Source organism: Leptodactylus fuscus, chromosome 6 (assembly GCF_031893055.1).
Source record: "Leptodactylus fuscus isolate aLepFus1 chromosome 6, aLepFus1.hap2, whole genome shotgun sequence".
Taxonomy (NCBI): Eukaryota; Metazoa; Chordata; class Amphibia; order Anura; family Leptodactylidae; genus Leptodactylus; species Leptodactylus fuscus.
Genome location: NC_134270.1, coordinates 105711479 through 105738235, shown reverse-complemented (window position 1 = coordinate 105738235; position 26757 = coordinate 105711479). Strand labels below are relative to the sequence as shown.

Here is a 26757-nt window from a genome sequence, read left to right as displayed (position 1 = left end):
CCCTTTCCCTAGAACACATATAAAAGTAGTTAAAAACTGTCAAACATATACATGTTAGGTATCCCCGCGTCCGAAATCGCCCGCTCTACAAAGCTATAAAAATATTTTTCCTGTTCGGTAAACGCCGTAGCGGGAAAAATAGTCAAAAGTGCCAAACCACCGTTTTTTCACTGTTTTGATTCTGATAAAAATTTTAATAAAAAGTGATCACAGCAATAACATTTCCCGAAAATGGTAGAACTAAAAAGTACACCCGGCCCCACAAAAAAAAGACGCCCTATGCATCCCCGTACACTTACGTATAAAAAAGTTACGGCCGTCGGAATATGGCGACTTTTAGAAAAAAAATTTTTTAACACAGTTTTGGATTTTTTTTAAGGGGTCAAAATGTAAATAAAACCATATAAAGTTGGTATCCCTGGAACCGTACCGAAACACAGAATACAGGGGACATGTCATTTTGGCTGCACAGTGAACGCCGTAAAACCAAAGCCTGTAAGAAAGTCGCAGAAATGCATTTTTTCTTCAAATCCACCCCATTCTGAATTTTTTTTCTGCTTCCCAGTACATTATATAGAATAATTAATGGTGGCATCATGAAGAAAAATTTGTCCCGCAAAAATTAAGACCTCATATGGCTCTGGGAGTGGAGAAATAAAAAAGTTATGGGGTTTAGAAGGAGGGGAGTCAAAAACGAAAGACGAAAATCAAAAAATGCCATCGGTGGGAAGGGGTTAAAGGGGTATTCCCATAACTCTTGTTCTGCAGCCTGCAGGCTCTGTGCTATCTTCACTTCCTGGATTTCTTGGCACATTGGTGGGCGGGGTTTCACTTGCTCTGCTATGTTTGCAGTCAGTAATGAGGGATTGGTTGTAAATGCATTACCACAGTACGAAGCTGATGTAGCAGAGCTGGATTTGAGTCAGCTTGCATTACATACAGAGGTAAAGGACTCCTCATCCCAGCCCTTATCAGCCAAATTCAATTAAACCGGCTGATAAGTGGAAAAGCTGAAGATAGACAGCACAGTAATCCCGGAGCTCTCACCTCCCCCCTCTCTTATCTGAGGAGCTCCGTTGCTTGTCAGACACACACTGCTCAGAGCTGCTCCCAGCACTCAGCCCCTCCCCCCTGAGAACAGGCACTTGGGAATTGAGCAGATAAGCCCAGTGGCCATAGAAACAGTGTCAACAAGGAAGTGAATAAATTAAGATAGCGGCCAAACAAAGCAGTTTTGATAAAGCAATGTATTTAGGAAATGTCTTAAATCCACACAAACTAGCAGTATAGATAGGATGCTTTTCATGAGACAACCTCTTTAAAAAAAAATCCTTGGCTGCTCCACCTTGTGGCTGAATGCCAGCACAACAAACTACTCTGCCCTGTCCACTGAATAAAGAATCTCCACCTTGTGGCCAGACCTCAGCGCCACAAGCTGCACTGAACCGTCAACACAGCAATAATGCATGGTCTAGCAACACCTGGTGGTCACAATCGAGTACAGCAGGATTCATTGATATATTAACTACAGACAATTTCTCTCCAAATCACCACTAGAACATTGTTTCCCCATGTAAAAATCTGGTCCCGACTTCCACTGTACTGAATGGAAGAGCTGGGAGGCATTTTTTTTTTTGAGGTAGCTTTTATTTCAAAATTTGCCAGCAGAAAACTGTGCGAACTTACACTAATTGAGAGTTACCTTATTTGGGGCAAAAGTCTGAATCACTGGAATCATCTGTAAAGTAAAAATTATTTATTTAAAAGAAATTAACAGACATAGTAAACTGAGAATTAGATGACACTTTAGGACACTTGGTCTAATAGACAGGAGATGGTCAATTGTATAGTGATTGGATTACACATCACAGTCACTCCAAGCTGAACTACTGGGGGTTGGAGATATGACATTTATAACAGCTGTACATCGTGGGGTTAAGATGCAATTCAATACGACGTGTGCTTGCTGAATAAATTGACATCAAGCGAGAGGAGAAAATTATTAACATGGAAGCCAGAGTTTCAGTATCCAATGAGAAATATATAACTATATTTAGGTGGGTCTTGTCTATAGAGAGAACTCATATGCAAAATGGTGCATAGTTTACATGGAGTTCGGCCTGCTGAGCTATAGCCAAGACATGTGAAGCTCCAATCCTGCATTAGGATTTTTATTTATATGAATTAAGCAGCAATAATCCTTAAGGGGATGCCCAATTGCTGCAGCCTCTGAGTCAAGGGTAACATCTATTCAGAATGCAATACGAAGTCCTGTTCTCTAGTGAATGACAATGACTAGGACGTTTGCTACAGTAGTGAAAGGAAAAGTCAATAGCCCAATAATCACCATATTAGGTGAAATACTTGGGGCTTTTCGTTACTACAGATAACCCAATATGTAAGTTATCTAATCCTATAACTTAGCAGGGGAGGGACATAAATGGAACTCTTCTGGATAAAGCACAAAAAGGGTCTAGTAGAGTAATGTAATGAGCTCGAGGATGGAAAGTTTTGCCAACTTTGTTTCGGATTCTCCCTAGTTGGACTACACAGCTGAAGTAACAATGGTCAAGACCAGAGGCCAGTCAGATGGGGGTGGTCAGCCTTCCAGAATGGAGTGGTTTATTTCTCTCTGTAGTACAGTACGTAGGATTTCAGAGGTTCTGGAAGAGGCAGAGCCAGGACCCTCTCTCGGAAAATGTTGACAGTAGGGTCTGGTGATGTGCCATCATCCTCGCTACTTAGTTCGTGATAAAAGTCATAGAGGTTGTTGTTGTCTTCTTCTTCAACGGGTTTAGCAACCACTTCTTTGCCCCCTCGCTGATTACGCACACGCCTCCGTTTGCGAGAAGGTTGATGGTAGTAATTAATTCCTATAACACGCGGTTTCACCGGTGGTTTCATAGCCTTCTTAATACGTACCCTGATGGCAATTCTAGACAAGTCTTGCAGTGAACGCACACTGGGAGTTGCTATGGGGGGAAAGAAAAATCTGAGTTTAGTTTTATTTATTTTATATAAAATAGAAATACATGTTCCCCCCCCCCCCCCTTCTTCATCAAAAACCACCTCAGTCCACATGAAAAAATGTGGGGAAGGCAGCTGCAAACCAAGCAGGAGGAGGGAAATACCTAATGAGCCTAGGAGTTCTGTGCTAGAATGTGGACAGTAAGAAAAGGCACTCAGTAAAAAGGGTATTCCCACAACAACAATATAATCTAAAAGCTACTACTCAAAACATCACTGTCATCCATGGACTACAATTAGCAAAATAAACAAACAAAACAAAACACCTCACTAGAAAAAGCCTATCACTGTTTCAGCACTACTGACAGAAGGATATGACCTGCAGTCCAAATTTATTCAGGACGAATGTGCTCTCTTTATCCTTGACTTCCCTGTAACTGTTTATTACATCAGGGCTACATAACTACGCATGTGCCATCCTAACATTGATTTTGGTTAGTGATTTTTTCAAAGCACATAAGATAAGATATTCCTTTAATAGTCCCACAATGGGGAAATTTCAGTGATACAGTTTCATAGATGGTACAGTAGTATATAACAAGAGAGAAACACATAGAAGCTCATGGCAGATAGAGAAATCCTAGGAATCATAGCAACTAAAAAGAAAGAAACAAAGACACACTGCAGGATCATTTAGTTCTCTGTGCTGAGTGATGTTGATAATACAGCCCGACCATGGTTGGAAGACACGAGGAGGGGTCCCAGCATGTAGATATGACAGGCAGAAACGTTGTTGCAGAGGTGGGGGACATATGCAGCTATCATGATAACATGTGGCAGTTCCTTTGGTAGGTGGTGAGATCTCCTGCTCACAGCTGATAGTTCAGTATCTTGCATCAGCGCTATTGTCCATTAACCACAAAAAATGCCCCAAATGTCCTTCATCACAAGCCCTCCTCCTTTCTTCTTACCACTGTGTTCTACTGACCCAAAGAAGTCAGAAACCATCCAGGTAGACAGGGTGCTGCTCTCTTGCCAAGCTTCCATAACTCCTGGGGTAGGTGCACCTGGGAAATGTAGTTTTTTCTAGTAAGCAGTCACATGCTCCTTAGTAGGGACTGACCACTTTGGCCATAGAGAGCTGAAAATGTAATTGTGCTATAGGGGTGCAGATCTTCAAGGACACGTGGGTGTGAGTGAAGTCACAGGTACAGTGCAAAGGGTTTAGCTGCATGGTGGTTCAAATTGTAAAAACCTGTGCTGTTTGCTCTTAAGGATAGAGCGCTAAGTGTTTTACAGTCACAGCAAAGAAAAATATATATACAGCGGACACAGTCATAGTTTTGGAAATCACAGCATGTCAATTATACCTATGGAAACGCTGCCAGTATCCCTATAGGTATAATGGAAGCAGAAAGTCTGCAAGAGGAAATCTGTAAATTTTGTGAAAAGCTCTGCGGAAAAAACCTCTTTGCATTACTGCCATGGGTTTTCCCCACAGTGCTTTTTGTTGTAGCCTGGTCTGTGGGGCTTTAGCTTAAGGCTAAGGCCCCACTTTGTGGAAACGCAGCTTTTTTTGTTGCAGACTTTGTTGCGGTTTTTTGAGCCAAAGCCAAGAATGGCTGCAAAAGGAATGGGAAATTCAGAGGAAGCGGTTAAACTTCTTTCTGCTTAACCCCTTCCTGACCAAGCTCGATTTTTCAAAACTGACATGTGTCACTTTATGTGGCAACAACTCTGGAATGCTTTAACTTACCAAAGTGATTTTGAGATTGTTTTTTCGTAACACATTGTACTTCATGTTAGTAGTAAATTTTGGTTGATATGTTTTGTGTTTAATTATGAAAAAATAGGTAATTTGGCGGAAATTTTGAAAAATATGCATTTTATAAAGTTTGAAATGATGTGCATTACATACAGATAGTCAGACCGCCAAAATTATATAATAAATCTAGTGTCCCAGATCTCTGCTTTATGTCGGCATCAAACTTTAGTCACCCTTTTATTTTTTACAGACATTAGTAGGTTTACAAGTGAAACAATTATTCAAAATTTTCAAGCAATTTCCCAAACCCATTTTTTTTTTCAATCCTAAATTAAGTTTAACATTTATAATACAGAAAAAACAGTGTGCAACATTGTAGAGATACAGTAGGTCACATCAAAACACAGTAATGTATGACAGATATGTTTGTTACAATAAAATAGCATGAAAATGGCATTGGCGTTCATATTCTTCTCATTGGTCTGTGGAATGAGAGAAAAGTCCGTAACTGGAAATGCGAAAGTAAGTCCAACAGACTGTGAGTCTGAGAAGAGATATAATCTGGATTAGTGTATCAGAAACTTAGGTGTAAGCCAATCTTAAACATGAGAAAGGTACCGATCTTACAGTTATCAAAATTAACAAGCGGGAGAGGAAGCGGGCCCAGAGAGGCCAGTAAAATGAAAGGGGGGTGTGAGTAGAGATATGGGGAGGGAGGGATAAGGGATTAGTGAAAATAAGACCACCACGGGGACCAGGTTTGGAGGCATTTTTCATGAGTGAGTTCACGCCAGCTAATCAATTCTTCGAATCTTGCGATTTGTGATGTTTTTTCCTTCCAAAGTTGAACTGAGGGGATTGTTGGTTGTAGCCAATAGAGCGGAATTAGAGCCTTTGCGGATTCTAGAAGTAAAGTTATTAGGTTCGTCTTGTTGGGGGTATATCTAGACGAGGGTTTCGAGAGTAGTACTTCTGAAGGGGAGAGTGTTAGTGTCTTCCTGGTGATAAGGGAAATTTCTTTCAGTATATCTTGCCAAAACGGTTTAATTAGCTCGCACGACCACCAGATATGTTCCAGAGAACCTGGAGACTTTTTACATCTCCAGCATAAATCTGTATCAGCTAGTTTGTGGTGTTTAAGCCAGACAGGTGACTTATGCCATCTGGCTAATAGTTTGAAACGGGATTCTTGTAATCTCACACAAGTCGAAAAGCCATGAGAAGTTCGTAGGATGGAGAGTGTTTCCTGGTCTGTAAAGCATTCATTTAGCTCATTTTCCCAAGAGAGTAGGTATGATGGTTTAGAGATTTGTGAAGTTGTACTGATCATATTTTTGCAGGCAGAGATTTTTCTAGTAGCCGGTAATTTCGAGATTAGGTGAACTTCAAAAGGGGTAAGGGGTCTGCACGGTGGACCCCTCTTCATTATGTCCTTAAGTACATTTTGGAATTGAATTTTGTGTAGAAAGTGGAATTTAGAGTCAGGACACTTTTCTTTTAGTTTTTCCCCACTCAAGCGGGGCGTTCTTCTCAAAGAGGTCTTTAAGGCAAAGGTGTTGGAGTGTGGGCCAGATATCTGAGACTGTTTCGGGAATGGCCTGCTACATAGGGAGATAGATCAGCTGGTAGTATCGGTGAAATACCTGGTGACAGAGTTTGTTTATAAGTCAGCCATATCTCACATGGTCCTTTCAGCAACAGGTCGAAATCGGGTCGTCTTAATTTCATTTCAGGGAGCCACGAGTTTTGTAAGCGATGAGGTGTGTGCAGCTTGTGCCAGATCATGCAGAGTATTTGGTTTTGATGGTTTGACGTAAGACATCCATCTTGATAGTTGTATTGCTTTGTAGTACAAGAGCATATCTGATATTGCTATACCTCCCTCTACCTTTCTCTTCATTAAAAACTGGAAAGCTAGTCTGGGAGTCTTATGGTTCCATAAGTATGTGGAGAACAGCTTCCTGATGGATGTGAAAAAGTGGTTAGGGATGGAGATGGGAAGCATTGTTAGAATATATAAAATGCGAGGGACAATATATGTCTGCAAGAGATTTCTTCTCCCAATCCAGGAGATGAATGGGAGGTTGTAGTCAGCTAGGAGTTTTTTGATGTCGTTTATAAGAGGTAGCAGGTTTTTTGAGTATATTTGATCTATTTTTGGAGTAATATGTATCCCTAGGTATTTTATTGAGTCTTTTTTCCACACAAATGGAAAGGAAGCTATTAATTTATCAGCCCTTTCTTTTGGTAAGGAAACATTGAGTACTTCTGATTTTTGATGCGTTCATTTTATAATTTGAGATAGCGCTATACTTGAAGATGATGTCAGATAGGGCTTGTAGGCCGTTTTCAGGGTTAGAGATAAGAAACATAATATCATCTGCGAAGGCCAGAGATTTAATGTTAACTCCTTTAAATTCAAATCCTTTTATGTCAGGGTTCTGTCTAATTGCCAATAAGAGTGTTTCAAGGGTTATGATAAAGAGGGAGGGGGATAGAGGGCAGCCCTGTCTTGTCCCGTTGGTAATATTGAAATAATCGGATAGGGTCCCATTTACTTTTAGTCGGGCATGTGGTTGGGAATATAGGGATAAAATGGCTGAGATAAATTGCATGGGGAAGTTAAATGCTTTCAGGGATTCTGACATGAATTCCCAACTGACCCTGTCGAATGCTTTTTCTGCATCGACGCTGAGTAATATAAGAGGTTTTTTATACTTGTTCGCAAGAGAAATAGCATGTAATAGGCGGGTGGTATTTTCTTTCCCCTCTCTGGATTTGACAAATCCTACTTGTTCATCGCTTAGGATCTCTGGTACAATGTCTCTGAGTCTTAATGCTAATAATTGTGCCCATATCTTGAGATCTAGATTTAAGAGCGAGATCGGGCGATAGCTGCTGCAAAGGGTTGGGTCTTTTCCCTCTTTATGTATGAGGGAAATGTATGCCTCTTGAGTTTGACGTTGCATTTGAGATCCATTAAGTAATGCATTGCAAAGTTTAGTGAGAGATGGGAGGAGTTGAGTTTGAAATTTTTTATAGTACAAGAGGGGGAGTCCATCAGGACCTGGGCATTTTCCCAGCGGGAAAGAATTAATTACATCTTTGACTTCCGTTTGAGTGATTGGCCTAAGCAAAAGTTGTTGGGTTGAGGTGGATATCTTGGGTATGGAAATGGAGTTCAAGAACTGGTTAATTTGTGTTTGATTCTGCAAGTTGAGTGTGGGGTCAGTATTTATATTCAGATTATACAGTTGTGTATAATATTGCTGGAAGGATTTGGCAATTTTTTCAGTATCAGAAACAAGTTGTCCATTGGGGGCTCTAATCGCTTCAATATATGACTTTGCTTTTTCTTTTTTAATTAGACGGGACATGAGTTTTCCTCCTTTGTTGCCGTGGGCGTACAGGCGGAGTTTGGAGTGTAGAATTTGTTTTCCTGCTTTATAATTAAGGACAGTTTTTAGTTTTTCCCTCAGTGACATGAGTTCGTTATGGGTATTTTGAAAAGAATTTAATTTGTGGGCTTTCTCAAGTATCGAAATTTGGGAGAGGAGAGAATCTCTTTTTGTCTGTCTTTCTTTAGGGCAGAAGTTTTCGAGATCAGGGCACCCCTTATGAATGACTTGTATGACTCCCATACCAAGGCAGGGGATATATCTGGTTTGTCAATAATATGGAAGAAAACGTTGAGTTCTTCTACTAGTGAAGTAACAATTGTTTGTTTGTCTAGAATGGATTCATTTAATCGCCAGGTCCACTGCCTAGCTGGTAAATCGTGCATGTTAAAAGTCGTGGAAACTGGTGCGTGGTCTGATATGCTAATACATCCTATTTTGGAGTCTACGATAGTAGAAGCTAAAGAGACAGTACTTAGGATATAGTCTAGCCTCTGGTGGGTTCGGTGTGGGGAAGAAAAAAAAGTGAAGTCTTTCTTTAGGTCTATAGAATCTCCAGGTATCTATTAAATGTAAGTCTTGAAGGTCCGAGTGAACTCGTCTGAGTGCAGTTTGTGATAGTGCAGATTTACCTGAAGACGTGTCCAGTAATGGGTCAAGTGCTATGTTGAGATCTCCTCCTACAATAAGTTCTCCTTCTGTGAATGTGGAGAGGTCTTTTAAAGCGTTGGAGAGCCAAGGGACCTGTTTCTGATTAGGAGAGTAAATAGTGGCAAACGTTATCAGTTTTGCAGCAAGTTTTCATTTTATGAACAGATATCTGCCATCAGAATCAGAAAGTTTCCCTGTAAGAACAAAGAGTAACGTGTCTTTTAGAGCAATGGCAACGCCTTTTGTAGCTGATGATGGGTCACAAGAGTAGTGCCATTGGGAGTAGGCAGAAGGGGGTGGTTTGGGAATTTTTCCACTCTTAAAATGCGTTTCTTGAAGCATCAGTATATCGGTGTGTAGACGAAGACCCAATGTCTTTTGTTGGGTAAGTTCAGGCCTTTGGTGTTAAATGATGTTACAGTAATTGACATATGAGTCAAATTGGACCTGTTTTGAGATGCAGTAGGTTTCAATGTAGACATGTTGATGGTAATCTGGTCTACGTAGCGTGGTCAGAATCAAACAGGTAGGGAAAGGGGGATGGGGGGGAGGGGTAGGGAGATCAGGGACGTGAAGAAATATGGAGTGAGAGAAAAGGTGGGGTCTCTGGGCCCAAAATACTAGATTAATCTAGTATAAATGGGAGAGTACTTTCAGTACTGAAGAAATCAACACAGTCTGTAGGACGAGTTGCAAGATTTTAGGACAAGCGACCAGTAGGGAGCGAAGTGAATACCCTGATCGGTGTTGAGCATTCATCCCTCCACACTTTAATTGTAGATGTGAGTGAGAAATCACAGTGAGCCAACATGGAACATAGCAAAATGAGATGTACAGTAATTTGGTACAATAAAACTGGTACAATTCAAATAGGGAAAAGTAAATATAAGCAACGGTAAGTAATATGTAATGTCCTTGTACTGCGAGAAAATGGGGACATGTACTATATCATACATTGAGGCAGAAGAAAAAAAAAACAAAAACAAAAGTAACAGCTGGCAATTTCAGCAAACAGTAATAAAACAAGATTATATGCATGAAGCACTTTTCTATGTGTCTCAAACATAAAACTTACGGATACAAGCAAAAGATAAAGTAGATTTCACTCAACAGCCTGTCTAAGTTTTGCTGCGGCTTTCTTGACTCTCGGAGAGCGCTGCTTGGCAATGTCAGGTAAGGGTGGAAGTGGCTGGAGATTTGGGCATTTCTTCCATCTGCTGAGGGTAGCCATGATTGGATATCCATGGGCTCAATGTCCAAGAGTTTCCAGACTGCACGAAGGTCTTTTGGTGTATGAACCACAATTCTCTTTCCACCATGTAGAATTGCTAATCCGAATGGATAGAGCCAGGCATATTGGATGTTGCGTCCTCTCAACTCCTCCAAGAGAGGTTTTAGTAACCGGCGCTTTGCAAGAATAGATGGAGCAATATCTTGATAGAGAGTTATGTCTGTCTCTCCTATCTGTACTGTCTCCCTGGCTCTTGCTGCTGCTAAAATAACTTGTGTGTCAAGGTAGGACAAAAGTCTGCAAATAACGTCTTTTGGTTGTTCCCCTGGTTTAGGTTTTGGGCGGAGGGCACGGTGTATATGTTCTACTATGACAACTGCTGCTCTTTCTGGGCCCAGTAGATCTTTGAACAAATCGGCCGCCATTTTAGGCAAGTCCTCTTGTAAAAAAGTTTCAGGGACCCCTTTGATTCTTAAGTTTCGCCTCCTACTTCTGTTCTCCTGGTCCTCGATGAGGGTCAGGGAACAATCAATAAGTTCATTGTGGTGTTGGAGGTTTTCATTAACTATATCTGCGTGGTCTTTTACTGCGGCATAATTATCCTCTAGAGCTTGAACTCTCCCTCCCATAGAGCGTAAATCAGCCCTTATTTCAGCTAGTTCTGCCATAATAGGTCCTGCTACTTTTTCTAGTGCTTTCTGCAGGAAGGATCTGGTTATGAAGTGCGTACCTCTGTCTGGATGTTCACCCTCCGCCACTCTCTCAGCGTCTGAGTCCTCTCCTGTATCCGGTCCCCGTCTCTGAGCCGGCGCCATCTTGCTTGATGCGTGAGGAGAAGGTAAGTTCTTTTTTTTCAGGAAACGGTGTATGTCTCCCTGATATTTCGTCTCTCTGGGTGTGCCAGGGGGTTCTGATGATCTGTCCCTGCCAGATTTTCCCATAATAGCTCACTTTCGGGTGAGTTTTGCGGAGGGTTTGTGCTCTGTGTGAAGGAGCTCTAGAGACTTGCGGCCATCACGGTTCGCGGTCAGGCTCCGCCCCCCAAACTCATTTTTTAAGGGACTAATCCAGTTATGAAGGGGTTTTGAAAGACCCTTGTATTAAAACCCCCCATAAATCACCCCATTTTCAAAACTGCACCCCTTAAATACGCCAAAACAACATATACCAAGTATTTTAACCCTATAAGTGCTTAACAGGAATTAATACAAAATGGAGGTGAAATTTTCAAATTTGATTTTATTTTACTAATATTTTCGTTTAGTCCTAGAATTTGCACATTCACAAGGGGTTAAAGGAGAAAACGCATCCCACAATTTGTTATGCAAGTTCTCCCAACTACCTTAGTACCCCACTTGTGGGTGTAAACTAATATATGGACGCACAGCGAGATGCAGAAGAGAAGGCGCTAAGGAGCTTGGAGGGCAGATCTGACTGTGATCAGTTTCAGGAACCATGTCGCATTTGCAAAGCACTTGAGGTGTCAAAACAGTGGAAACCTCTAGAAAGTGACCCCATTTTGAAAACCGCACCCCTCAAAAAATTTATCAAGTTATGTTGTGAGAATTAGTAACCCCAAAGTGAATATTTAAGCTGTGCGGAGTAAATTGAGTACACCAAATCCCATTCTATTTTCCCACTAGCTCCTATGACACAGATGGGGAAGAGGGGCATTCTGGGGGATCAGCGCTGGTGTATTATCTCTCATAAGCTCTAAATATGGGGTGTCCCCTGAAAAACGCTCGCACAGCTTATACATTTCCTTCTAGTCGCAGCCACTTATGTCCTAATGATTTGGCGACTTTTGGGGCATGGGGCAGACCCGGGGTCACTGATCAGACCTCGGGCTGCCCACTACCAACACGGCCCCCCCCCCCCCCCAAGCCAGCGCGGGGGGTGCCGGTATATAGCAAAACCCCTGAGATGCCGGCGGTCATGTTTGACCACCGGCATCTCAGGGGTTAACACCCGCGATTGGACCCAGTTCCGACTGCGGGTGTTATAGGGCATTGTCAGCCGTAACATACGGCTGACACCCGCAGGGAATGGTGCGCACACAGGTTCTGTGTGCGCACCATGCAGACTCCATACTAGTATGGCGGTTTGCGGGAAGACCTTCCCGGCAGCCCCGTACTATTACGGCGGATGTCGGGAAGGGGTTAATACACTCCTGGCTTTGGCTCAAAAAACCCAGCAAAATCTGCGCAAAAAAAAAACAAAAAAAAAAAAACTGCGTTTCCACAACATGGGCCCTTAGGCTCCAGGAAAATGGCACCTCTGTCAGCTTTGACCGAGGTGCCAGAGGGGTTAATGCCCATGATTGGTGCTAGCACCAACCGTAGGAATTAGCACCACCCGGCATCTATAGCGGCTGCCCGGCTCCCGAGCGAGATGTTTAAACAGCCGGTATCTGCCGTACTAGTACGGTGGATGTTGGGAAGGGGTTAATACAAATTGGCAGTTTGCTAATTTTAAACATTTCAGGAAAAAGAAAATCTAATTTGTCGCAAAATTTTAAAACTACGAGAACTATGAAGGTAGCCAGAAGTCAACAGACTCCTCAAGTAGAACTGAAGGGGGATCATCTACACCAACAACATGCTCATTATATATTGCCCCAGTAAGCTGCTGAGATACCGGAACAATCACAGGCATGGTGCGAGGAACAAGTTGAGCAGCAGGACAGCTTGAGAGCTGCTGAAACGCCAAAGCAGGCGAACCATCGAAGCAGCAATTTGTTGAATATAGGAGGATCATCGACACCAAGAACATCCAGACGAAGTCATGGGCAGAGGCTAGTACATGACTATCCACAGGATAGGTCATCAGATCAGTCTAGGTCCAAAACCCAAACTGGTCAGCTGATGCAGTCTACTTAAAGTGGTGAAGTGAAAGTCTGTGCCAATATCTTTGTGCACTACAGCTACAGCCTTACTAGTGAAACTGTTATTGCTAAAATAAAGAAATAAAATTTAAAAAATTGCACTTACGCATTTGGAGTGGGCACCTCTCTCCATTTTCTGGAACTGGTAGCAATACAGGAGCAAATGACACAGCCAAGATCTTTTGAGTCTCCCAGGTTGTCGGGCCTTTACGAGTTATCTTTGTAAGCTGAAGGAGGGGGAAGGGGTTGGGTTTAAATTAGATAATCTTTATATCCAATCTTATAAGCCAGAAAAGGAAACAAAATAAAGAAACACAAATCATTCATTTCTTCCACACGTTTGGAAATGTTCCAAATATTGCCAAAATAAGAACTTTGCTGCATAGCAATAAGGCACGTGACCACCTTCATGTACTCTGTGCAGACAATGAAACACACAAAGAAGGAAGGGGGAGGACATTAACCAGTGGTCAGCATAACACTACGTAAAACTGTGATTTAACCCTTAAATAATCACCTACACGGCACTACCTTATCAACATGGATGTGAAACTACTGACATTTAATTGGATAGTGAGTATTACAGTCCTGACTTTGACCTTCTGTATTAGTTTAGATTTGGACACCTGCAAGTTAAAGGGGTTGTCAGTTGTATCAATTCCTCATGGTTTTCTAAGTCTCTTTGCCGTCATTCATTCTGCTTATGGTCATAAGATTGACACAAGTGCACTGCATGCTACCAGGCCAGTGTCTGAGTTGTGATTAGTGTACTGTAACGAGCTGTGCATCTGAGTGTCCATTACATGACCACAGATGGATTTTTCCACTAGCAATAAGCAGAATGAATGACAAATGGCAATCAAGAAAACTAAGGAAGTGATAAATAAACTGTATTGGAAAATTGCTGAACTATTATACATACGATATTTGTCTCAATATTGGTCTGAAAGTGGCCTGCTACTCTCAACGCTGGGTTCACACCAGCGCCCGAACTCCGTCGGCAGAAGACGGAAGCCTGTCAGACCGTGTCCGGCCGTGAGTGCCGGTGAGCGTTTTGTGCTCTCTGCGGCAAAACCGTTTCTTTTTAACCAGACACAAAGTCCTGCATGTCCGAAAAAAAAAAACACAAAAAAAAAACAAACAAACCCGGTTTCGCCACAGAGAGCACAAAACGCTCACGGCCGGACACTTTTCAGACCCATTCAAATGATTGGGTTTGAAAAATGACTGCAGGTTTCCGTCTCCTGTCCAGTTTCGGGCAGGAAACAGAAACCTGCAAAACGGAGACCCGGGGCGCAGATGTGAACAAGCCCTAATCTCCACTTTCTCCATAGGTAGAAGGTGGTCAGAAAGTTTCTATCTTTCATGCCTATGCTGGGCCCTTGGACATTGATATCAGAAAAGCAAAGTTGACCAATATAACAATATATTAAAGATGTAAGCTAATTATTGTTACTGTGATCAAAAATCATCATGCCCATTTACTAAAACAGTTGGGTAGATTTAGGAAAACTGGTCATCTAACGCCAGTCTTCAAAGCCCCAGAGCTAGTGGAGGATGCGCCTCCACTGGCTCATAAATGAGACCCACCCTCAGCAGGGGAATTGTACTCCAGCTGATTACATATTATATTCTGGGGGGGCTTGGGGGTCTTTTCAGGAAAGTGGCAAAAGGAAGCCGTTGTCCCGAGAAGGCATGGTGACACGTTTGGTTTCAAGCCAATCTGCAGCCAGCTCATGGATGGGAGTGCCATACACATGGCTACACCAATCTAAAGAGCCTTAAAGACAGTTTTTGAAGAAGGGGGGAAAAAAACAAATCAAGACCAAAAAAAAACCCCACACAAACACTATACGGGGTTACCTTCTCTTCCAGTGGCATCACAAGGATCCCGCCTATTTTCAGTAGGTTTTTCATGAATTCCTCATGCTGTTTCTGTACTCCAGCTCCACAGTACACACGATCATAAGCCGTGGTTTCCAGTGGGATTTCAAGGAAGTTTCCAGTCACAAAGGACGGCTCACAAAAGTCAAACCTTAAGTAGAAAGTCATATTTGACAATGAATATACACATTATATATCCACAAGATGAACGAGTAAATTCTAAAAATAAAGTCAAACCACCCGTAACAAGTATCACTCAGTCATGTCTTCATTCTGATTCTAGTGGCAAAAGATGACATTACAGTTCCCAGGAAGGTTAAGGTATGTTTTCACAGTTTTTTTGCAGACAACAACAACAAAAAATCTGCTTCAGGAATTAGGAAACAGTTTGAGATATTTGTTTTAACACTATATTGTTTGACTCCAGCACACTGTATGGGCTGAAAAATCTGCTTAAAAAAAATGCTTGCGGTTTTTGCAAACTTTTTTTTTTTTCTGCCTCTCACTGATTTCAATGAGCTTACCCTTAACATACAGAAGCATTTTAAGGGGCCCCTTCATGTCTTCTATCAACAGTGGGATTCAATACTGCTAGAAAGCTGACAGCGTGCTGAATTCACCGCACCGTCAGCTTTGAAGATATTCGTCTGAGTATCAGAGAAATAGTTTCGGACCAGATATACCCTCACCATCAGAAGGACGGGTCTTACTGCTCAGCGTCATCGCTAGATGGTAAGGAACGCCCCATATAATAGTACAGTGCTATTGAAGCGTACTGTCAGGGGCATTGATGACGCTAGGCCATGAGACCCGCCCCTCAGACAGTAGAGAGAACGGTGCTGAAACTAACAAGAACGATATCTCCAGCAATGGTAAACCTGCACCATCCCAGTACCCCTGAAACTCAAACAGAAAAAGTCTTACTTGTCAAAACTTATATTTGTGCGGATGAACTTATCCAACTTTTGCTTGGCATAATCAACAAGATCTGCATGAATCTCAACACCATGGTTCACCCCAAATGGTCCTAAAAACAGAGCGGGAATATATGACTCTCCAAAAAACACATCATATAAACTTCAGAAGTTAAATGCTAGAAATCCTAAGGTTCTACATACCATATCAGAGCTGGGGTGGAAGATGGTCTGAAGCAGCGGTTACAGACAATCTCATTATCTAACCAAACTATGATCGGCTCCCCTTGTTCTGAATATAGCTTTGCCCCAATAATATTCTATATGAAGTTATTGTCACTAGACCAGTGATGGCGAACCTTTCTGAGATAGAGTGCCCAAACTGCAACCCAAAACCCAATAAATTATCACGGAGTGCCAACACGGCAATTTAATCTTAAAACTCTCCTGAAAGCAGCGATCGCTCGCTAACAGGGAATCCTGTACTGGATTCCCCATTAGTGAGCAATCTGGGCAACCACACGCATGCCAGCAGAGAGGGCTCTACGTGCCCTCTCTGGCACGCATGCCAAAGGTTCACCATCACGGCACTAGACCAGTTTAGCAACATCTCAATCTGTTTAATAAAGCCTAGTCCATGGATAATAAGTTATCTTTCAAATAAGCATTTTGTTTAAATTCTCAATTGTCAAGATCTCTGCTTTCTGTCACTGAGGTAAACAATTTCAATCACATGAGTGATGTGTCCAGTCAATGTATCTAGTCTACACCCAATGTGGATTGCATATTCTACAGTGTTTTTCTAAATCAATAACATAGTTCACAAGAATACTTGAGTGGCTGAAAGAGTTTCCTGAATGTATCCAGTCTAGACTTTACAATAATAGTAATTTCCATTTTGGGCTATTTAAAGAAAAGAAAAAAGTGCTGAACTCACCCAAGAGGAGTCCCACCATAGTGCTTAGATAACCAGTGCCACTGCCCAAGTTCAGGAACGATAGGCCTGGAGACAATTCCAGAGCCTCCATCACCTCTGAATAAATACATGGGGCAGACAGATGAATATTGCCATGTTTCCAAGCCAAGTCTTTATATGCAATTCCCTTATAGCCATCTAGGTAATAATCTGCACGGTCAATGGCACGAAACGCCCGCTCCACTGCACTAGTACGGATATAATGAGCATCTCTTAAGTTATCAATCAGGTCATCATTGTCCTCTCCGGCGCTCACAGCTCCTCCCATTTTGGCTAGAGACTATATCTGTTTGAGAAAAAATAAATATTTAGAATAAATCATGTATAACAGTTAAAAACATTTCAGTAAATTTTGTAATATCAGGGAAAAACTAATTAGAGAATACAAATCATAGAATTGGCAGAAAATAGAAGATGTACTTTACTGCCTTAGGTAGCCTTCCATGACCCCAGCCCTGATTTTTCTCACTTTCTAAGTCTAGACTATATTTGGTTTAGGTAATTCTAGTAGTGACCATTTGAAATACACTGAAGAGGAACTATTTAGGAGGAGGGGCTATTTAACCTCTTGTGTGCTTTTCCTGTCCCTAAGGAGGGTAGGGGTGGAGAGTTGACCCCTGTAGGGCTGCCATGAAGGGCTTTTGGAGAAATAATGTTACTCCTTATGCACAGACATTATTAGCACTGATTGTGCCATTGTGGACATTTATCCCCAGGACAGCGAGTAAGGGTCCAATTGCTGGGGGCCTGATCACCAGGTCTCCCAATGATCAGGATAACAGTGGACTGAAAGACCCCTTAAGCCATGTTGTGAAGAGTCAGTTTCATGACCTTCTTGACCTCTGAAGAAACATGAAGACAAAGGTTAAAAGCCAACCCTCTCTTCAGTGTTTTTCCAGTTACTACACTGGAGTAGGTGCAGTGTCATTTCGTATACTACTGTCTGTGCAATATTAAAATAAGCAGAAAAGAGTAAACTCATTAAGGAAGGGAAATACAAGGGCGCTGTCATGAGGTCAGTTACCAATAGGCCTGGTGACGTCACCATTAGTGCACCAGAATTCTGAAAATTGGGCAAGCACTTTTTACCAATGTAGCTTACTACAAAAAGCTGTGTAACTGCGTCCCTGTAGCAACTACCTTGCTACCTTTTCAGATACAGTTTCTGAAGCCCAAACCAGCTGTGGATCATAACACCCCCCCCCTCTTTAAAGGAAGTCTAAAGTCACCAAAAACACTTTTTAGAAATGTCTTATATGATTATGTAAGCTAGCTGTTTTGTGTTCCTGGCAGGGCCACACCTATTGGAGCACCATCTTTTGTGGCTGTTACAGATGACTGTCCTTGGCAAACATGGAGACACAGGAGGGCAATACCAAAACAAAGCGGGCGCTGCAGAGCTGGTATGGTTTTGCCTCAAGTACACCATACAGCACATTTGCATATGAAATTTTCATATGAGTTTCATTTCTCATCAAAGTCAGCACCCCCATAAACTGAGTAGGTACACATCACCCACTGGGGGTTCAGGCATGTATCCTACAGTAACAGTAAATCCCCCATTCTCAGGATCAGCCGGGGCCACAGTGCTCAGACACCAACTTATCCTCTATCCTATGGTTACATAAATATGGGGTATATCCCATTTTAGACATTAGGGAACATGCTGTATTTAGTGACAGTACCCTATTGCGCCCCCTGATGGGTACTAGGGAAAAAATTCCAATTGACACCAAACAACAAAGTCACATGATGCACCTTTTGCAGAGAAAAGGAAGAAAGAAGGTGGAGGATGGGGTAGAGGTGGGAGAGGAAGGAGGTGGGGGATGGGGTAGGAGTGGGGGCAGGAAGATGGTGGAGAATAGGCTAAGAATGGGGGAGAAAGAAAAGACGCATCCTATAGCTCACCACAGACTCTCCATACACACAATGCGTTCCCAGGAAGATACACGAGGAGCACAAAAAAATAAACCTTCCCCTCACAAACAGCGAGAGTAATAACAGGGACAGGAACACACCACAAAGTCTCAGAGACTTTACTACTCCCCCTGAATGACTACCGTAGGGAGCAATGGGCCCAAGTACCCCCATATGTACCCCCATACCCCTATGTACAACCCCCAGCCTGTATACACACAAGCCCCTGCTCGCTAGGTATTGTTCGGCGTGTACCTCACTAGTGCACGGTGAGAGGCCGAGCCTTCAGCCAGCGCTCCGTAGTGACGCCTTCTCCACACTTGCTACCTTTAGCTGTAAACACTCTACCAGCTGACCGTGTGTTACGTCACCAGGCAAGCTAATGGAGTGGGCGTGGCTAAGACGTAACACCGCCTACCCACCGCACACGTTTCCTCAATCTACTCATGCGCGGCTTGTTCCTTGTTGTAGTCACGTGATACGAGCTTGTAAACAGAGGGCGGGAAATGTCTTTCAGAAGAGGACGCTGAAGGAATAAACTAAGCACGTTATATTGTCACGCTCTTGGCTTTCGGTTAGTTTTGCCTGAAAAGCTATAGGAAGTCTTATAGTTACCTTTCTCAAGGCTAAAAGACAAATATCAAGACGACGAAGACCCCAACCGAGCCCCCCTCAAACACTAAGCAAAGAATCAAACTGAACCTGCCTCCTGCACCACAACGTGCGAGTGGAGGGGGGCGCAGAGACCCCAACAGGCAGAGACGTTACAAGTCATTCATTTAAAATGCACTTGGGGGTATTATTCATTATGGGGGGGTTATATTATATATTTTATAAATTAGGGGTATCAGCAGGATGAGGGTGCAATGTGGGTCAGGTGCCTGGAAATATAAGGATCCAAAGAGGTCTGTGCTGCAATTTTTAGGGTCCATTCACATGGAGTTTCCGCAAGCGGAAAAAGGAACCCAGTGAAGTCAGTGAATTCTGAGCCAGAATCCGCACATGGAAAATCTGTGTGAATGGACCCTCACAGAGACTGGAAGAAGTGGTCACGGCAGTCCAGTTGTAAGAGACGGGGAATGTGAACGATTAGAGACGCCACCTGGAAGTTACTAAATGTAACTGTCCTGTATTCACCTAAATCGTCTCAAGAGCCCGGTGTAGAGCCGATATATACCACTATACAGTCACTGTACAGTGATAACATTGGTATACCTAAGTTGGAGGCCCACCTGGACATGTTTGTCCCCCCGCTGAACCCCTAGCTACACTGGCCAGGCAGTATGGTTCAGGTCAATTTGGGACATTATGCTGCATGGAGGGGTCACTATGGGACATTATAGTGCATTTAAATGGGGCGTTTTACTGTGTGGGAGCCAGGAAAGGGGACACTATGCCATGGGGGCACCCAAGTCAATAGTGTGCTAGGGGGCTAAGTCTTTTTTAGTTACATCCCTGTATATATTTATTGTACCCTGTCTATGTACAGTATATACTGTATTTGTGTATGTATCTGTGGGGGCCCACTCAGTCTCTGCATTGAGCACTTCCATTAATACAAATAAAAGTGTTCATTGGACTGTTAACAGAATCAGGCCCTGTTCATATGGTGGAATCTGGCGCTGATTTTGCTCCTAAATCAGTGGCAGATTCTTCCCTCATTCTGCCTCCTATTGAAAACAACTAGTGCAAGACACTGAAAAAAAAAAAAAGTGTCCTGCTGGATCGTGCTGCAGATTCTGCAGCTGACTCGAGGCTGCGGCATGAGACTCCCCACTGGTTAGACACACTCATTTGGGCCTGCTGATGCTCTGTATCCACCACTATAAGAGGGCAGAAAATAAGGTCTAGTTCACACAGGGCTCCGGGTGTACACATTCCGTTGCGGCGGCTGCAACGGGATGCCGGTGCAGTTGACTGGCATCCTGTCTGCGGCATTCCGCAATGGATTAGGCCCAAATTAATGGGCCGGAGCCTTGTGCCGCAGAATCCACAGCAAGATAGGGAAGTTCGCTTCTTTTTTCCACTACTATGGTAGCTAGCATGAAAAAAAAAAGTAGTGAGTAGCTCCCATTGAAGTCAAAGGGAGCAGCAGATTTTGAGGCAGATTCCGCATCAAAATCCGCTGCCAACTTGCCCTGTGTGAACTAGCCCTAAAGAGGAATCTGAGGCAGATGTCGCCTACAATTCCTCTTTACTTTCTGATGTCTGAACAGGTTCTATCCAGGGGTGGATCCAGGGCCGGGCGAGCCGGGCAACCACAAAACGGTCCCGGTCGATGGAAGGCATGTCCCAATTTCAACTCATCAGCGTCCTATGGACACCGATGAGTTGAATCCATGGGCGTTTAAAGCAGGAGCTGTCACAGCTCAGCTCCTGCTTTACCGCTGCGCTCCGGCATTTGTAGCCGGGGTTGTGATGACATCACATCGCGCCTACAATATGTGTATGAGAGAGACTGCAGAGAGAGCGGCGGGGGAGCGAGGGAAGGAGTGTGTGTTTTTTTGTGTTAAACGTTAAGATGGAACAATGTAGGGGGGGCAGGTGAAGGGGGGGGACGGCATGACACTTGGGCAGATGAAGGGGGGGAGAACGGCATGACACTGGGGCAGATGAAGGTGGGAGGAGAACGGCATGACACTGGGGCAGATGAAAGGGGGGGGGAATGGCATGACACTGGGGCAGATGAAAGGGGGGGGTGAACGGCATGACACTGGGGCATATGAAGGGGGGTGAGTGGCATGACACTGGGGCATATGAAGGGGGGGGAGAATGGCACGTTTTGTCCCTCTTTCTAATCTTCAAAAGTTGGGAGGCATGGGTTAGAAGCGTGAGGCCCTTAAAGGGGTATTCCCATGTCCCTTACTCACCAGTGTTCGCTGCTGTAAACTCTTCTTTCTTCCTGGTTTTCTTGTGTCAATTGGTGGGCGGTGTTTTATATGCAAAGCCAGTGGTGAGATGACGTTGCTTCTATGCCACTGGCCTTGCGTGCATGCTCCCAATGCAGCTAATAGTACACAAGGTTAGTTTTATAAGTTGGTCAAACATAGCTAACTAGTTAAAAAAAAAAACCTCAAACATTTTTTGGGCTAATTTTTTCAAATTATATATATAATTTTTTAATTTTTTTTTTAAACTACAGAACCTCTTAGCTGTAGAACACTACAGCGAGGTCCACAGGCCCAATGGTGGGCGGCTGTATGTCTGAACTCAATGTGAACTACTGCAAAGACACTGCAGCCTGGACTAAATGTGAACTACTGCAAGACACTGCAGCCTGGACTAAATGTGAACTACTGCAAGACACTGCAGCCTGGACTAAATGTGAACTACTGCAAGACACTGCAGCCTGGACTAAATGTGAACTACTGCAAGACACTGCAGCCTGGACTAAATGTGAACTATTGCAAGACACTGCAGCCTGGACTAAATGTGAACTATTGCAAGACACTGCAGCCTGAACTCAATGTGAACAGTGTGTACTGTGCGACACACCATGTGAACAAGGTGCAACTAAAATCCTGCCAGTTTAGCTCACTGGCCAGGTGCACCAGTACAAGTGAAACACACACAGCTACCAAGGGTTAACACTCACCCCAGGTCAGCAAACACACACTTACCCTTGTGACAGCTAGGGGCCATCACGGATATTTAGAACATTCTCCTGCACACAGCTTGGAGTTACCAGGGGAGTTTGCATGGTCCTGCATACAGCTTGGAGTCATCAAACACCCATGCTCCCGCACACAGCTAGGAGCCATACATGAAGTCAGAAAGTAACACATAGGCTATCTCAGAGACCAAGTCTGTTGCAGCTCCACAATCTGGAATGGCATTTACCGCTCCTAGCCCTGGTGTAGAGCTGACATTTCAGGGCTTACAGGTCCTAACTAACAGCACCCAGATTGAAGCAGAGAAACCCCACACAGAGGCCTAGTCTGACAACCTGCCTGAATACTGAAGCCTATCCCTGACTACGGTCATTCACTCCGTGGACTTTGAGGAAAGTTTAGACAAAGTGTGAGCCCCCGGCGGGCGTCGGCTCACACTATTTAAAGGGAAGTCCCCACCCAATAGGGGCGGTGGTGATGACCTCACCACTCATGCTCAGTAGGGGGGAAATGGCACTTAGCGTGTGAGCAGCTCCAATACGTCTGAGCATGCTCAGCAAGCTGGGAGCTGGATGGTTAGACTGACCCACAGGTGGCGCTGTGCGCTATGATGACAACCTGCGGGACCCAATCCTGACACTAGGTCAATCAGACGGAGACAAGGATATCAGCTCACACTTGTAGCTTTATTGGAAGCAGTTCACACAGTCCAGCAGTATATAAAACAAAATGGCTTTCTTCAGCATAAGGATAATCAAAGTAGCTTTCTTCTGCACAAAGATAAATCAAATAACATAAGCAGTCCTTACTTCAGGATACAACAAAGGTAAGTCTCCAAGGTTTCCTCACCAGACACACAGTACAGTGTGTACACAGCTTTCTCATGGAAGAGACGACCACACCCCCTTCCCTTGGCTAGCCTCAGCTCTTTAATAGCTGAAGATTTGGGTAACCCAGCTTAACCAGGACTGGAGTATAGACCCGGGTTTGCAGAAATTCCTAAATCCTGGACCCATACTCCAGCTAGTCACCATGTAGACACCAGCCACCTCAGTGGAAGGTACCTGCCATCTATAATTTTTCCTTCTGCCTGTCTACAGTCTGCCTCAGGAAAAAAAGCACCCATTTCAGTTCTTCTTTTGCTACAGTGTAGATGAGTTGCTCCAAAAGGGGCCCACTGAGGCTATGTCAACCAAGGGCACACTAAAACCTGGGACCGCCCCTGCCTCTGGCGCTTCGGTCAAAGATGACCGAGGCGCCACCTTACTGGCAGCATGCGGGCACAGCCATTTTGCTGCAGATTTCTGGCACCTGGAGCAAACTTTGGGGCTGGCATCCCGTTACTATGACAGGCGGGAGCCTTGTGAAGGCTCCCAGACTTGTTTTTTGTATCTTTTTATTGCAGGTTGCTCTATGCAGCCTGCAATAGAAATCCCCTAGGGTCTAAAGGCAATAGCGCCACTCCCGCTATAATCAGATTGGTCACAGCTGTTTATTACATCATACAAGGTGGGTGTGGATTGGCCTTTTTATATGTGGGTGGGATACGCTAACTGCACTATTGCCATATAATTTTTAGCCTGTGTGGCTGCTGGGGTTTTTGTTTTACTCCATTTCCCCTGAAGAACCAGTGATATCATGCTGGGGAAACCTGTAGGAGGAGAATAGCAGTATGAGAGGAAACCTAGAAACTACTAATCTAATAGCACAGAAAGGGGATATTTGCGGTCAGGGACTGAGTGTATCTCATTCAATGCTCTTGTAAGAACACATGTTGTAGTGTTTGCTGCAATATCTGAGTCGGGGTGATTCTTATAGGGATAAGCGTCATCGGTGCTTTAAAGGGATACTAAGGAGAACTACCCTACACCTCTATCATTCTTCTTTAATTACTACCCTATAGGGGTATTTTGGTCAGGATTTTGAGGCGGAATTGGCCTTGCAACCTCCGCCTGAAGACATTCCCTCCTTCATTCACTAATCCAGAGCGGAGTGCCGCGACTGGATGCCGGTGCAGTGCACTGGCATCCAGTCGCAGCTACCATTTATTTGGTCCGAAATCTGAGGCAGCCTCCGCCTCAAATTCCAGACCAAAAAACCCCGTGTGAACCTGGCCTTAGGGATTGGCTGTAAATAGAGATGAGCGAACACTGTTTGGATCAGCCGATCCGAACAGCACGCTCCCATAGAAATGAATGGAAGCATCTGGTATGTACGCTTTGCCGGCGGCCATTCGCTTAACTCCCCGCATACCGGCCGCTTCCATTCATTTCTATGGGAGCGTGCTGTGAGAATGCTGTTCGGAACGGCTGTTCCGAACAGTGTTCGCTCATCTCTAGCTGTAAACACAACCTGTTGCAAAATTAGTGAGTAGGATAACATGGTCAAGGCGGCATGTCACAAGTGTATTATTGTTTTTGTTTTCGTCCGTCATGTGTTTTTATATTTTGGTGAATAAAAGCTATAATTTAGTTTCCTCTATTTGAGACCTATCTAAGAACTAAAATTTCCATGAGATTTGGAGGATCGTGTACTTTGGAGCCTCCATTCTCCTGGGCGTATAATTGATTTAATTGTCAGGAACATTGTAGATCAGCACTGCTCTGCTACTCCCGTAAGTCCCAGCCGTAGGATCCAGGCCAGGGAGTAGTTATTAACATCTCAGCAGAAATTTGCTAAAATGGGAATAACCCTTTAAATGGTCACTAGCTTTTTAGACAACCTATTCTCATTTAATAGAGCTTGTGATTATGAACCCAAATGAAATATACTTACATTTAAATTGTGGCTGCTTTTTGCCTGAGAAACCTTTAAATTTTCTGCCACTAGGTGTCTCCCTTCTAGCTAATTTGTAGTTTTGTTCAGTTCACACAGTTCTTTTTTTTTTTTTTCCCTATAACTTTTAAACATTTTATCATTATTATTATTATTATTATTTATTATTATTATTTTATTTCCCCCTGGCAGGATTTGATCACCAGCTTAAAGCACTATATTGTGCCTGTTACAAAACTGTGTAAGGCATTCCATTACTGACCTACCAGAAGTATTATGATGGCAGATATGTGAGCTATTACTAGGCTCTCAGCAGACATAGCAACCTATCAGCACCTCATGATTGTGTTGTGGTGGTGGGGTGAATGGGTCTGTCACTTACCATCATAAACACCTTAGATACTGTAGTCACTATTGACAGCTGCATCTTTGGGATTGGCATTACAACTGTCTCAACCGATACCCTGAACTTTGTGCATATTACGGACACAAACTGAATGCTGTTCGTTTGTAATCCGTTTGTTAAAAAAAAGGAATGTTTTTTATGCTATTTGTTTTGGAGAGGTAAGGTGACCAAAAAATAACAAGTCACACATTTTTTTATTTTAATGGAATTCATGATTAAGGATAAGAATAAAACAGTATTTTAATAGTTTATTTCAATTTTTATTTATTTATTATATTTCTATGAGAAATTTGAGTGTTTTTTTTTTTATTTTTATTTTTTAAAAACGTATTTAAACAAAAAAGGAAAAGAAAACTATTTAAACTTCAGATTGCTTTTAAAGTTTGTGATGGGAGACATCCTTATGAATTGTGGTAGCGAGTTCCAGGGTTTGGGGGGATACATGGGAGAAGTCTTGGAGGTGGTTGTGTAATGAGAAGATAAGAGCACAATAAAGGAGGAGATCCAGGGGGGCTCGGAGATTTCATGTGTGGAGTTAGTGGAGGGTGAGGATGACTTTGTGTCATAACTAATATTTTGAATTGATTTGTTAGGCAATTGTTAACCAGTGAAGGGATTGGCAGAGGGGAAAGGTGGATTAACCAGGAAGCAATGTTAAAGGGGCTGTCCCATCACAAGGATCCTATCTATACTGCTTGTTAATGTGGATGTAAGACTTTTCCTAAATACATTGCTTCAGCAAAACAGCTTTGTTTGTCCACTATTTTACTTTATTCAATTCATTGTTGACACAGCCCTTGACTTATCTGCCCAAAAGTCAAGTGATGTAGCTGCCTGCTCTCAGGGGGGAGGGAGTGCACGGCTAAGTGCACGGGAGCGAGCCTGTGTTTCTAGCTATTCCTGTGTCTACACCACACATATGACCTAGCTTTCTGCTCTCAGATAGAGGAGGGGAGCTGCTTTCATTTCTGAACTTGTCTTCTGTTCTCCCATTTATCAGGTTAGCTAATTCTATTGTGTTCATTATGGCAGAGACAGGCAGTATTGTGTATTTGATGACATCACAGGCCCTTCAGCCGCCCCATAGGATCACGCTATGCGGTGGGCGGAGCTACTTACTAATTTGGGGGCGGAGCTAAATGGAAGGTTGCATGAAACCCCGCCCACCAAATGACGCAAGAAACCAGGGAAAAAGAAGATTTTACAGCAGTGAAGACTGGTGAGTATGCGACGTGGGAATACCCCTTTAACCCCTTCCCGACATGCGCCGTAATAGTACGGCGCGTGTCGGGTCTGTAACTATGGCGACCGCCCGGGAGCCGGGCGGCCGTCATAGCCGCCGGGTGTCTACTGCTTTAAGCAGTAGACAACCGGCTCT

At 43.4% G+C, this 26757-nt stretch overlaps 1 protein-coding gene across 3 annotated transcripts; it reads right to left on the bottom strand.

Annotated features, from left to right (window-relative positions):
• Positions 1 to 1665: 1665 nt before the first annotated feature.
• On the bottom strand, positions 1666 to 18948 carry PCMTD2 (protein-L-isoaspartate (D-aspartate) O-methyltransferase domain containing 2). 3 transcript variants are annotated; one of them, XM_075276977.1, is made up of 6 exons: positions 18843 to 18948; positions 16632 to 16956; positions 15705 to 15807; positions 14760 to 14931; positions 13003 to 13123; positions 1666 to 2972 (listed from the first exon to the last, which is right to left on the bottom strand). In XM_075276977.1, exons 2-6 carry the CDS (start codon positions 16936 to 16938, stop codon positions 2623 to 2625), a joined length of 1053 nt encoding a protein of 350 aa, XP_075133078.1. In that variant the 5' UTR covers positions 16939 to 16956; positions 18843 to 18948; the 3' UTR covers positions 1666 to 2622. The 3 variants fall into 3 exon arrangements, with proteins under 3 accessions (XP_075133078.1, XP_075133079.1, XP_075133080.1); XM_075276978.1 differs by having other exon boundaries at positions 18848 to 18948; XM_075276979.1 differs by lacking the exon at positions 18843 to 18948 and adding an exon at positions 18579 to 18599.
• Positions 18949 to 26757: the final 7809 nt, after the last annotated feature.